At 48.5% G+C, this 13,992-nt stretch overlaps 1 protein-coding gene across 2 annotated transcripts in view; it reads left to right on the top strand.

Moving 5' to 3' along the window:
- The window catches only part of LOC134984137 (oocyte zinc finger protein XlCOF6-like), a 48,884-nt gene that overhangs the window by 7,284 nt on the left and 27,608 nt on the right, over positions 1 to 13,992 (top strand). For both annotated transcript variants that reach the window (XM_063949764.1, XM_063949763.1), the window contains exons 2-5: positions 1,846 to 2,037; positions 5,915 to 5,993; positions 6,112 to 6,209; positions 13,423 to 13,630. In XM_063949764.1, the coding sequence (XP_063805834.1) occupies positions 5,960 to 5,993; positions 6,112 to 6,209; positions 13,423 to 13,630 (340 nt within the window). In that variant the 5' untranslated portion in view covers positions 1,846 to 2,037; positions 5,915 to 5,959. The remainder of the gene's footprint in view (positions 1 to 1,845; positions 2,038 to 5,914; positions 5,994 to 6,111; positions 6,210 to 13,422; positions 13,631 to 13,992) is intronic.

The following is a 13,992-nucleotide window of genomic DNA, read 5'->3' as shown; positions in this document are numbered from 1 at the left end:
CTCCTTTTGTGCCTCCAGTGGCACCTTGGGATCTCAATGTGGTGTTGAGTTTTCTAAAGTCACATTGGTTTGAACCACTTTCCACTGTGGACTTAAAATATCTCACATGGAAGGTGTCGATGCTGTTAGCCTTGGCTTCAGCCAGGCGTGTGTCAGAATTGGCGGCTTTATCATATAAAAGCCCTTACTTAATTTTTCATTCTGACAGGGCGGAATTGAGGACTCGTCCTCAATTTCTACCTAAGGTGGTTTCTGCATTTCACATGAACCAACCTATTGTGGTACCTGCGGCTACCAGGGACTTAGAGGACTCTAAGTTGCTTGACGTTGTCAGGGCCTTGAAAATATGTTTCCAGGACGGCTGGAGTCAGAAAATCTGACTCGCTGTTTATCCTGTATGCACCCAACAAGCTGGGTGCTCCTGCTTCTAAGCAGACGATTGCTCGTTGGATTTGTAGTACAATTCAGCTTGCACATTCTGTGGCAGGATTGCCACAGCCAAAATCAGTAAAAGCCCATTCCACAAGGAAAGTGGGCTCATCTTGGGCGGCTGCCCGAGGGGTCTCGGCTTTACAACTTTGCCGAGCAGCTACTTGGTCAGGGGCAAACACGTTTGCTAAATTCTACAAATTTGATACCCTGGCTGAGGAGGACCTGGAGTTCTCTCATTCGGTGCTGCAGAGTCATCCGCACTCTCCCGCCCGTTTGGGAGCTTTGGTATAATCCCCATGGTCCTTTCAGGAACCCCAGCATCCACTAGGACGATAGAGAAAATAAGAATTTACTTACCGATAATTCTATTTCTCGGAGTCCGTAGTGGATGCTGGGCGCCCATCCCAAGTGCGGATTATCTGCAATACTTGTACATAGTTACAAAAATCGGGTTATTATTGTTGTGAGCCATCTTTTCAGAGGCTCCGCTGTTATCATACTGTTAACTGGGTTCAGATCACAGGTTGTACAGTGTGATTGGTGTGGCTGGTATGAGTCTTACCCGGGATTCAAAATCCTTCCTTATTGTGTACGCTCGTCCGGGCACAGTATCCTAACTGAGGCTTGGAGGAGGGTCATAGGGGGAGGAGCCAGTGCACACCACCTGATCCTAAAGCTTTACTTTTTGTGCCCTGTCTCCTGCGGAGCCGCTATCCCCCATGGTCCTTTCAGGAACCCCAGCATCCACTACGGACTCCGAGAAATAGAATTATCGGTAAGTAAATTCTTATTATTAATTTGATTATATGTAATTGTGGGGATTGAAAATATTGCTCAAAATCTAGGATGTATAAAAGCAGACACCATAATATCCCTGGTATGTGTAACAGATGATAATTGGAGCAGTATGAAGCAAATGTATATCAGACTCCTAGGAGTGTCACAGTGATGTCACTTATATCTATAGTAATAATACAGAGACATAACTGGGAAGGTGAAGGGATCTGTGAGCATCACAGTGACATCACTTATATCTCTAGTAATAATACAGGGACATGACTGGGGAGGTGAGAGGATCTGGGAGCATCACAGTGACGTCATTTATATCTATAGTAATAATACAGGGACATGACTGGGGAGGTGAGAGGATCTGGGAGCATCACAGTGACGTCATTTATATCTATAGTAATAATACAGGGACATGACTGGGGAGGTGAAGGTATCTGGGAGCGTCACAGTGACATCACTTATATCTATAGAAATAATACAGGGACATGACTGGGGAGGTGAGGGGATCTGGGAGCATCACAGTGACATCGCTTATATCTATAGTAATAATGCAGGGACATGACTGGGGAGCTGAAGGGATCTGGGAGTATTTGCAGCAATATTGATGTCTCCCCCATTTTGCAGGGTAATACAGTAGTGAAGACGACCTTTGGTGAGTGTGAGACACCCAGCAGCCATCCTCGTGTGTCAGGTTGACTAAGCAGGACCCACAGCCCCATCACGGTGCCTCCACCTCACTCACTGATACATGAGAGACACAGTGACCAGAAGATCCTGGAACTCACCAACAAGATCATTCAGCTGCTGACAGGAGAGGTGACTGCTGGGAATGGGACATTATACAGTAACACCAGGGGACGTGTCTGGGTGATGACTGGAGAGGTGACTGCTGGGAGTGGGACATTATACAGTAACACCGGGGGATGTGTCTGGGTAATGACTGGATAAGTGACTGCTGGGAATGGGACATTATACAGTAACCCCGGGGGACGTGTCTGGGTGATGACTGGAGAGGTGACTGCTGGGAATGGGGCATTATACAGTAACACCAGGGGATGTGTCTGGGTGATGACTGGAGAGGTGACTGCTGGGAATGGGACATTATACAGTAACACCAGGGGACATGTCTGGGTGATTGCTGGGAATGGGACAGTATACAGTAACACCAGGGGATGTGTCTGGGTGATGACTGGAGAGATGACTGCTGGGAATGGGACATTATACAGTAACACCAGGAGATGTGTCTGGGTGATGACTGGAGAGGTGACTTCTGGGAATGGGACATTATACAGTAACACCGGGGGGGGTGTCTGGGTGATGACTGGAGAGGTGACTGCTGGGAATGGAACATTATACAGTAACACCAGAGGAAGTGTCTGGGTGATGAATGGAGAGGTGTCTGCTGGGAATGGGACATTATACAGTAACACCAGTGGATGTGTCTGGGTGATGACTGGAGAGGTGACTGCTGGGAATGGGACATTATACAGTAACACCGGGGGACGTGTCTGGGTGATGACTGGAGAGGTGACTGCTGGGAATGGGACATTATACAGTAACACCAAGGGATGTATCTGGGTGATGACTGGAGAGGTGACTGCTGGGAATGGGACATTATACAGTAACACCGGGGGATGTGTCTGGGTGATGACTGGATAAGTGACTGCTGGGAATGGGACATTATACAGTAACACCAGGGGACGTGTCTTGGTTATGAGAGAGAGGTGACTGCTGGGAATGGGACATTATACAGTAACACCGGGGGACGTGTCTGGGTAATGACTGGATAAGTGACTACTGGGAATGGGACATTATACAGTAACACAGGGGGATGTGTCTGGGTGATGACTGGAGAGGTGACTGCTGGGAATGGGACATTATACAGTAACACCAGGGGACATGTCTGGGTGATTGCTGGGAATGGGACAGTATACAGTAACACTAGGAGATGTGTCTGGGTGATGACTGGAGAGGTGACTGCTGGGAATGGGACATTATACAGTAACACCAGGGGACGTGTCTGGGTGATGACTGGAGAGGTGACTGCTGGGAATGGGACATTATACAGTAACACCAGGGGACATGTCTGGGTGATTGCTGGGAATGGGACAGTATACAGTAACACCAGGGGATGTGTCTGGGTGATGACTGGAGAGATGACTGCTGGGAATGGGACATTATACAGTAACACCAGGAGATGTGTCTGGGTGATGACTGGAGAGGTGACTTCTGGGAATGGGACATTATACAGTAACACCGGGGGGGGGGGTGTCTGGGTGATGACTGGAGAGGTGACTGCTGGGAATGGAACATTATACAGTAACACCAGAGGAAGTGTCTGGGTGATGAATGGAGAGGTGTCTGCTGGGAATGGGACATTATACAGTAACACCAGTGGATGTGTCTGGGTGATGACTGGAGAGGTGACTGCTGGGAATGGGACATTATACAGTAACACCGGGGGACGTGTCTGGGTGATGACTGGAGAAGTGACTGCTGGGAATGGGACATTATACAGTAACACCAAGGGATGTATCTGGGTGATGACTGGAGAGGTGACTGCTGGGAATGGGACATTATACAGTAACACCGGGGGATGTGTCTGGGTGATGACTGGATAAGTGACTGCTGGGAATGGGACATTATACAGTAACACCAGGGGACGTGTCTTGGTTATGAGAGAGAGGTGACTGCTGGGAATGGGACATTATACAGTAACACCGGGGGACGTGTCTGGGTAATGACTGGATAAGTGACTACTGGGAATGGGACATTATACAGTAACACAGGGGGATGTGTCTGGGTGATGACTGGAGAGGTGACTGCTGGGAATGGGACATTATACAGTAACACCAGGGGACATGTCTGGGTGATTGCTGGGAATGGGACATTATACAGTAACACCAGGGGATGTGTCTGGGTGGTGACTGGAGAGGTGACTGCTGGGAATGGGGCATTATACAGTAACACCAGGGAACGTGTCTGGGTGATGACTGTAGAGGTGACTGCCGGGAATGAGACATTATACAGTAACACCAGGGAACGTGTCTGGGTGATGACTGGAGAGGTGACTGCTGGGAATGGGACATTATACAGTAACACCAGGGGTTGTGTCTGGGTGATGACTGGAGAGGTGACTGCTGGGAATGGGGCATTATACAGTAACACCAGGGGATGTGTCTGGGTGATGACTGGAGAGGTGACTGCTGGGAATGGGACATAATACAGTAACACCAGGGGATGTGTCTGGGTGATGACTGGAGAGATGACTGCTGGGAATGGGACATTATACAGTAACACCAGGAGATGTGTCTGGGTGATGACTGGAGAGGTGACTGCTGGGAATGGGGCATTATACAGTAACATCAGGGGACGTGTCTGGGTGGTGACTGGAGAGGTGACTGCTGGGAATGGGACATTATACAGTAACACCGGGGGATGTGTCTGGGTGATGACTGGATAAGTGACTGCTGGGAATGGGACATTATACAGTAACACCAGGGGACGTGTCTTGGTTATGAGAGAGAGGTGACTGCTGGGAATGGGACATTATACAGTAACACCGGGGGACGTGTCTGGGTAATGACTGGATAAGTGACTACTGGGAATGGGACATTATACAGTAACACAGGGGGATGTGTCTGGGTGATGACTGGAGAGGTGACTGCTGGGAATGGGACATTATACAGTAACACCAGGGGACATGTCTGGGTGATTGCTGGGAATGGGACAGTATACAGTAACACTAGGAGATGTGTCTGGGTGATGACTGGAGAGGTGACTGCTGGGAATTGGGCATTATACAGTAACACCAGGGGACGTGTCTGGGTGATGACTGGAGAGGTGACTGCTGGGAATGGGACATTATACAGTAACACCAGGGGATGTGTCTGGGTGGTGACTGGAGAGGTGACTGCTGGGAATGGGGCATTATACAGTAACACCAGGGAACGTGTCTGGGTGATGACTGTAGAGGTGACTGCCGGGAATGAGACATTATACAGTAACACCAGGGAACGTGTCTGGGTGATGACTGGAGAGGTGACTGCTGGGAATGGGACATTATACAGTAACACCAGGGGTTGTGTCTGGGTGATGACTGGAGAGGTGACTGCTGGGAATGGGGCATTATACAGTAACACCAGGGGATGTGTCTGGGTGATGACTGGAGAGGTGACTGCTGGGAATGGGACATAATACAGTAACACCAGGGGATGTGTCTGGGTGATGACTGGAGAGGTGACTGCTGGGAATGGGGCATTATACAGTAACATCAGGGGACGTGTCTGGGTGGTGACTGGAGAGGTGACTGCTGGGAATGGGACATTATACAGTAACACCAGGGGATGTGTCTGGGTGATGACTGGAGAGGTGACTGCTGGGAATGGGACATAATACAGTAACACCAGGGGATGTGTCTGGGTGATGACTGGAGAGGTGACTGCTGGGAATGGGACATTATACAGTAACACCAGGGGATGTGTCTGGGTGATGACTGGAGAGGTGACTGCTGGGAATGGGACATTATACAGTAACACCAGGGGATGTGTCTGGGTGATGACTGGAGAGGTGACTGCTGGGAATGGGACATAATACAGTAACACCGGGGGACGTGTCTGGGTGATGACTGTATCACTGTGTGTGTCAGGTTCCTATAAGGTGTCAGGATGTCACTGTCTATGTCTCCATGCAGGAGGGGGAGTATATAGAGGAACACAGGGGTCTGTACAAGGACGTGATGATGGAGAATCACCGGCCGCTCACATCACTGGGTAAGAGGAGACTGTCATGTATTGTACAGGGGAGAGCAGGTATGGGGCCCCCTATATACACACATCACCTGATAATCACATATATACACTGTACTCAGTCACTGTGTGTCTCCCACAGATGGGCCCAGTAACAGAGATACCCCAGAGAGATGTCCCCGTCCTCTGTATTCCCAGGATTGTACAGAGGAGAATCACAGGATCCCACAGGAGGATCAGGTAGGTGGGATTTAGGGTGAGAGTAGAGCAGCGTGACTTATACACTGATATTATACTGTTTCACCTCAGTTTAATCACTATGTAAATGCCATTGTATTTTCTGCTGCGGGGTACGCTGGACTCCACAAGGATTAACATCGGGTGTAGAGTAGGATCTTGATCCGAGGCACCAACAGGCTCAGAGCTTTTGACTGTTCCCAAGATGCTCAGTGCCGCCTCCTCTATAGCCCCGCCTCCTCTATAGCCCCGCCTCCGTGCACAGGAGCTCAGTCAGTAGGTTGGTGTCTTGCAGTAAGTAGGCACATAACAGGGGTGCTGCATTAGGCAGCCTATTGATGGGTTTATTGTAAAGGAAAAGACTGAAGATTCTTCTGACAGAGTAACAGGGCTGCAGCCGGTAACGTCTCACAGACGTCCCTGACTGCAGCTCCATCACCCCCAGCGGTGCTGTATACTCCCGCGCCCTGGTTGCCGGGTCACTGCAGCGGAGGCTCCGGTTCTTTCACAACATCAGTCACACACTCGCCGCCGTCCTCCCGGATCGTGGGGCCGCAGGTACGGGGAAGGTAAGCGGTCTCTCTGGCCGCACTTTACCGCGATCCAGCACGGCTGTAGGAGGCGGGCTGCGCGTGCGCTGTTGTGGACACTGTGCTCCACTAGCCATCAGGGACCATTACAGGGCACAGGTCTGGGTTTTTTATTATACATAACCCCGCTTTTCACTGCCCGCAGCGCCCGGTGGGGATGTCAGCAGGGGGAGCAGATCTGACCTGTGGCCCCTCCCCCGGCCCCAGGGCGTTATTTCTGCAAATGTTCCCGCCCTGGAGCTGCATCTCTCTCTCTCCTTCACTCCCGGGCAGCGGCCATTACAGACAGGGCTGAGCTGTTCCTGGGAATGCTGGGGCAAATCCTCCTCTGTAGAACCTCCTGACTGCCAGCGCTGTGCTTCCTACAGGACACCAAGTATTCTACCTGTCACTGGGACTGTGTTAGGTAAGAAAGAGCGCATACAGTCAGGGTTGTGTGGTACAAACACCCTGTGATATACGTCCAGTACCTACTGTGCTTTGCTATATCTATTGTTATCGCATATAGCCATACTGAGTGTTACTTTGTGTTGCTAGTCCAGTGCAGTTTATGGTGTATAATTTCTGCATGGTACGTGTGTGACTATATATGTGTGTGTGCATGTAGCTGCTGCGTGGCTGCCTTATTGCAGAGTATTTCACTCAGTGGGCTACTCCTATATTGTTATATCTATTGTTATCACATATAGCCATACTGAGTATTACTTTGTATTGCTAGTCCAGAGCAGTTTATGGTGTATAATTTCTGCATGGTACGCTTGTGACTATATATGTGTGTGTGCATGTAGCTGCTGCGTGGCTGCCTTATTGCAGAGTATTTCACTCAGTGGGCTATTCCTATATTGTTATATCTATTGTTATCACATATAGCCATACTGAGTGTTACTTTGTATTGCTAGTCCAGTGCAGTTTATGGTATATAATTTCTGCATGGTACGCTTGTGACTATATATGTGTGTGTGCATGTAGCTGCTGCGTGGCTGCCTTATTGCAGAGTATTTCACTCAGTGGGCTATTCCTATATTGTTATATCTATTGTTATCACATATAGCCATACTGAGTGTTACTTTGTGTTGCTAGTCCAGTGCAGTTTATGGTGTATAATGTCTGCATGGTATGTGTGTGACTATATATGTGTGTGTGCATGTAGCTGCTGCGTGGCTGCCTTATTGCAGAGTATTTCACTCAGTGGGCTATTCCTATATTGTTATATCTATTGTTATCACATATAGCCATACTGAGTGTTACTTTGTATTGCTAGTCCAGTGCAGTTTATGGTATATAATTTCTGCATGGTACGCTTGTGACTATATATGTGTGTGTGCATGTAGCTGCTGCGTGGCTGCCTTATTGCAGAGTATTTCACTCAGTGGGCTATTCCTATATTGTTATATCTATTGTTATCACATATAGCCATACTGAGTGTTACTTTGTGTTGCTAGTCCAGTGCAGTTTATGGTGTATAATGTCTGCATGGTACATGTGTGACTATATATGTGTGTGTGCATGTAGCTGCTGCGTGGCTGCCTTATTGCAGAGTATTTCACTCGGCGTGCTATTCCTATATTGTTATATCTATTGTTATCACATATAGCCGTACTGAGTATTACTTTGTATTGCTAGTCCAGTGCAGTTTATGGTGTATAATTTCTGCATGGTACGTGTGTGTGACTATATATGTGTGTGTGCATGTAGCTGCTGCGTGGCTGCCTTATTGCAGAGTATTTCACTCAGTGGGCTACTCCTATATTGTTATATCTATTGTTATCACATATAGCCATACTGAGTATTATTATGTATTGCTAGTCCAGTGCAGTTTATGGTGTATAATTTCTGCATGGTACGCTTGTGACTATATATGTGTGTGTGCATGTAGCTGCTGCGTGGCTGCCTTATTGCAGAGTATTTCACTCAGTGGGCTATTCCTATATTGTTATATCTATTGTTATCACATATAGCCATACTGAGTATTACTTTGTGTTGCTAGTCCAGTGCAGTTTATGGTGTATAATTTCTGCATGGTACGTGTGTGTGACTATATATGTGTGTGTGCATGTAGCTGCTGCGTGGCTGCCTTATTGCAGAGTATTTCACTCAGTGGGCTACTCCTATATTGTTATATCTATTGTTATCACATATAGCCATACTGAGTATTGCTTTGTATTGCTAGTCCAGTGCAGTTTATGGTGCATCATTTCTGCATGGTACGTGTGTGACTATATATGTGTGTGTGCATGTAGCTGCTGCGTGGCTGCCTTATTGCATGGTATTTCACTCAGTGGGCTATTCCTATATTGTTATACCTGACGGACTAAGTGTATCAGATTTCTTTCTGTATATAATATAGGATTGTATCACAAGATATACTTACTGTGTATTTTTCCTTGTGATTTATAGTCACCATATCGATTTATATCTCTTGAACTCCCGGTTTGTGCTGTCATAGTCACATCACCGAGTGTTCTTGCAAGGTATAGTGCTGCTACACCTTGTACCAGGTTTCCCGATATTGTGCACGCTCTTATGTCTGCTACACGTGGCAATGACGCTGGGGCTTCTCCCACACTGCGTGGTAGTGAGGCCGTAGACGTAATGGAGGAAATGGTTGTTTCCTCTGCTCTACAAGTAACTACCGTCACCTCCCTGAAGGAACGATGGATAGACATGTGGAGTGTTTTTTAAAAGCGATTTATACCCTAATGGGGGCTGTGCATAGGCCAACCATTGCATCAACTTGGGCTGCTGAAGCTGTTGAGGCGTGGGCTTAGGAGTTTGAGGCGGATCTGCCTTCCAATGCGTCTGAGCATGCTCGACAATGTCTCTTGTATATTACCACGGCTTCTCTGTACCTTAAGTAGGCAGCCTCCGATGCCGGGGTGCTCGAGACCCAGGCTGCTACTACGTCTGTCTTGGCAAGACGTATCCTTTGGTTGAGATTCTGGTCGGTGGATGTGGATTCCAAGAAAACCCTGGAGGTGCTTCCTTTCAAGGGAGACATTCTCTTCGGAGAAGACCTCAATAAGATTGTGGCTGATCTGGCTACTGCTAAAACTGCTTGCCTACCTAGTACGGCTCCTTCCGCACAGAAGGCTAAAAGTACTTTCCCTCGGTCCTTTCGTACTCCAGGTAAAGCAAAAGGTCAGGCGTACCCAAAGCAAGCTTGTGCTTCCAGACCTGCCAAGCCCAGACCGAAGCGTGCCTGGGCCGCCCATCAGCCTGCTTCCATAACTGACAAGCCTGCCACATGACGGGGCGTGCCTCCCACTGGGGGATCCCAAGGTGGGGGGCCTACTTCTAGGTTTTGCCCATGAATGGTTGCAGACCACTTCGGATAACTGGGTAAGGGAAGTCGTCACTCGAGGTTACGCCATACCTTTCAAGAATCGTCCCCCTCATCGATTTTGTTTGACAGATGTGCCTCTGGATCCGGCAAAAGCATACACTTGGCATTTGGTGGTGCACTCCCTCCTGTCCACCGGAGTGGTGGTACAGGTTCCTCTAGCTCAAAGAGGCAACGGGTACTATTCAATGCTGTTCCTAGTCCTGAAAACCGGACGGGTCATCATGGCCCATTCTCAATCTGAAGTCCTTGAACAAGCATGTGCGGGTCTCCCAACTTTCGTATGGAAACTCTGCGCTCTATTGTTCTGGCCTTGGAGCCTGGGGACTTTATGGTCTCCCTGGACATACAGGATGCCTTCCTGCATATTCCTATTGCTATAGCTCATCAGCAGTACCTGAGGTTTGCGGTGGGCAACCTACATTACCAATTTCGGGCGTTACCCTTTGGTTTGACAACGGCTCCCCGAGTTTTCACCAAAGTTATGGCGGTCATGACAGCTTCACTCCGCCGTCAAGGGGTCAGGATCCTGCCGTATCTGGATGAATTGTTGATCCTGGCGAATTCGCCAGATCTTCTCCTGTGTCATCTCGATCTGACGGTCCAGTGCATGAAAGCCCACTGGTGGCTGATCAACTGGAAGAAATCCTCCCTGGTTCCTGCTCGGAGCATGGTACACCTGGGAGCGTTATTGGACACTCACAACCAGCAGTTGTTCCTGTCTAAGGAGAAAGTCCTGAAACTTCAGGACAGGATTCAATGCTTCCTATCTCGTCCGCAAGTGTTGATTCATTCGGCAATGCAAGTGCTAGGTCTCATGGTGTCGGCTTTCGACATGGTGGAGTATGCTCAATTCCATTCTCGCCCTCTGCAGAAGTTGATTCTGTCCAAGTGGGACGGCCTTCCTCCCCGGATCAGGTTTCACATGATCTCCTTGTCTCCGGGGGTCCTCCTGTCACTGAGCTGGTGGCCCCAGGACCAACGGTTGTGCAGGGGCCGTCCCTTCTGGATATCCAACTGGGTCCTGCTGACGACGGCTGCCAGTCTAAGAGGTTGGGGAGCAGTGTTGGAAAAGCACTCTCTTCAGGGTCGGTGGACCAAGGAGGAGTCTATACTCCCGATAAATATTCTGGAACTGCGGGCAGTGTTCAATGCGTTGACAATGGCCCAGCATCTCATACAGAAGAGACCTGTTCAAGTAGAATCGGACAATGCCACTACGGTGGCGTACAGCAATCAGGGCGGCACTCGAAGCCGCATGGCATTGAGGGAAGTATCACAGATTCTTCAGTGGGTGGAACATCATCTGCCAGCCATATCGGCAGTGTTCATTCTGGGGGTCCTAAACTGGGAAGCAGACTTTCTCATTCATCAGGACGTACATGCCAGAGAGTGGAGCCTCCATCCAGAAGTGTTTCAACTCCTCGTGGACAAGTGGGGCCTTCCAGATCTGGACCTGATGGCATCTCGACACAATCACAAGGTTCCAGTTTTCGGAGCAAGGACAAGGGATCCTCAAGCTGCGTTCGTGGACGTTCTGGCAATACCATGGAACTTTCAGCTACCTTATGTGTTCCCTCCGGTGTCACTCCTGCCCAGAGTAATACGGAAGTTCAAGCAAGAAGGCGGAAACCTACTTCTGGTTGCTATAGCGTGGCCCAGATGGCACTGGTTCTCCGATCTACTGGGACTCTCGTGGGATCGTCCCCTTCTACTTCCACAACGACCGGACCTCCTCGTTCAGGGCCCTTGTGTTTACCAGGGCCAAGGGTTTTTCTGAGGTGGTCGTTCAAACTGTGTTGAAGGCCCGTAAGCCGGCTTCTGCTCTGATCTACCATAGGATCTGGAATGCTTACTTCACTTGGCGTGCGTCTCATAATCATGACATTTCGAAGTTTAGTACGGCCAAACTATTGGCCTTTCTACAACAGGGCCTGGACTTAGGCCTGCGTCTGGCCTCCCTCAAGGTTCACATCTCTGCCATCCCTCAAGGTTCACATCTCTGCTTTGTTCCTTTGGTTTCAGAGAAAGATAGCTACCCTACCTGATGTCCATACATTCACTCAGGGTTTGCTGCGGATTCAGCCTCCATATGTGCCATATGTGGCCCCTTGGGACTTGTTGGTGGTTTTGGAGGCCTTGCAAGAGTCTCCGTTTGAGCCCTCTTGCCTCTGCTGACCTTAAGTGGCTGTCCCTTAAGGTCCTCTTCTTGCTGGCGATTGTTTCAGATAGAAGGGTATCGGACTTGGGTGCCTTATCCTGTAAGTCTCCCTATTTCATTTTTCACCTTGAACGGCCGGTTCTTAGAATGCGGCCAGGTTATTTGCCTATGGTGGTGTCTTCCTTCCACCTTAACCAGGAGATTGTGGTTCCGGCTTTTAATTCTCCTGAGTTGTCTTCCAAAGAGCGGTCTTTGGATGTGGTACGGGCTCTCCGTATCTGTGAAGAGAACTACCTCTTTTAGGAAATCTGATTCTCTTTTTGTGTTGTTTGGTTTTCACAAACGTGGCTGGCCTGTTTCCAAGCAGACTTTGGCCAGGTGGATTAGAATGGTAATTGCACATGGTTATGTACAGGCTGGTCATCCGGTTCCTGCTACCATTAAAGCCCATTCTACTTGGTCGGTTGGACCTTCTTGGGCGGCCCACCATGGTGCGACCCATGAACAGTTGTGCAAGGCGGCAACGTGGTCCTCTGGGAACACGTTTATAAGGTTCTATGCCTTCGATACTTCCGCCTCCCAGGATGCTTCCTTTGGACACCGGGTTGTTGTGCTCGCTACAGTGCTTCCCCTCCCATAAGGAACTGCTTTAGGACATCCCCCGATGTTAATCCTTGTGGAGACCAGTGTGCCCCGCAGCAGAAAATTAGATTTATGGTAAGAACTTACTGTTGTTAAATCTGTTTCTGCGAGGTACACTGGGCTCCACAAGGCGTCCACCCTGACGCACTTAGCTTCTTTGGGTTGGTATTGGCATTAGCAGCTGACACCCTTTCCTGTGGGGAGTGTGCGGTGTACTTGGCTACGAGCGATTGTCATCTTTGATACCTGCTACTGCATTGGGCTGGTTAGCGAAACTGAGCTCCTGTGCACGGAGGCGGGGTTATAGAGGAGGCGGCGCTGTGCATCTTGGGAACAGTCAAAAGATTTGAGCCTGTTGGTACCCCGGATCAAGATCCTACTCTACACCCGATGTTATCCTTTTGGAGCCCATTGTACCACACAGAAAGAGATTTAACAACGGTAAGTTCTTACCATAAATATCTTTATTTTTTGGTTATTTAGATAGAACGTCTGTCTGATATAAAGGCAGAAGATATAGAGGAAGAAGAAGAGACGTATGTGACTGATATAAAGGCAGAAGATATAGAGGGAGAAGAAGAGACGTATGTGACTGATATGAAGGCAGAAGATATAGAGGAAGAAGCAGAGACGTATGTGAGGGGTGATCAGCAGTGTAAGGAGGAGGAGATCCCTACAGATATCAGCACAGGTGAGTAATAAACACTTATTACAGTAGTCACATATTCTCATTGCTCAGTCACTACAGCAATCTCTTATCCTACACCCTCCTCCGCCATCAGCCCTATTCTCAGTTGGGTGTTTCTAACACAAGGCTATCCTTGACAAATATCACATAGAGAGTTATTACACACTTATTATAATGTTATTAAAAGTAACAAGCAGAAGTTTATTATTAGTGATTATATATAAATGTGTATATATGTATGTATGTATACAATATAATTAGTATTGTTTTTTTGTGGAGTGCCTAATTTATATGCATTTTGTTAGATGATGCAGGTATGAAATATTTCCTGCTATACAGTAGACCTGAGCTCACCAAATACAATT

The sequence above is a fragment of the Pseudophryne corroboree genome (genome assembly GCF_028390025.1).
Source record: "Pseudophryne corroboree isolate aPseCor3 chromosome 3 unlocalized genomic scaffold, aPseCor3.hap2 SUPER_3_unloc_38, whole genome shotgun sequence".
In the NCBI taxonomy this organism is placed as follows: domain Eukaryota; kingdom Metazoa; phylum Chordata; class Amphibia; order Anura; family Myobatrachidae; genus Pseudophryne; species Pseudophryne corroboree.
The sequence above is the reverse complement of the archived record's forward strand: the minus strand, read 5'-3'. Positions and strand labels throughout refer to the sequence as shown.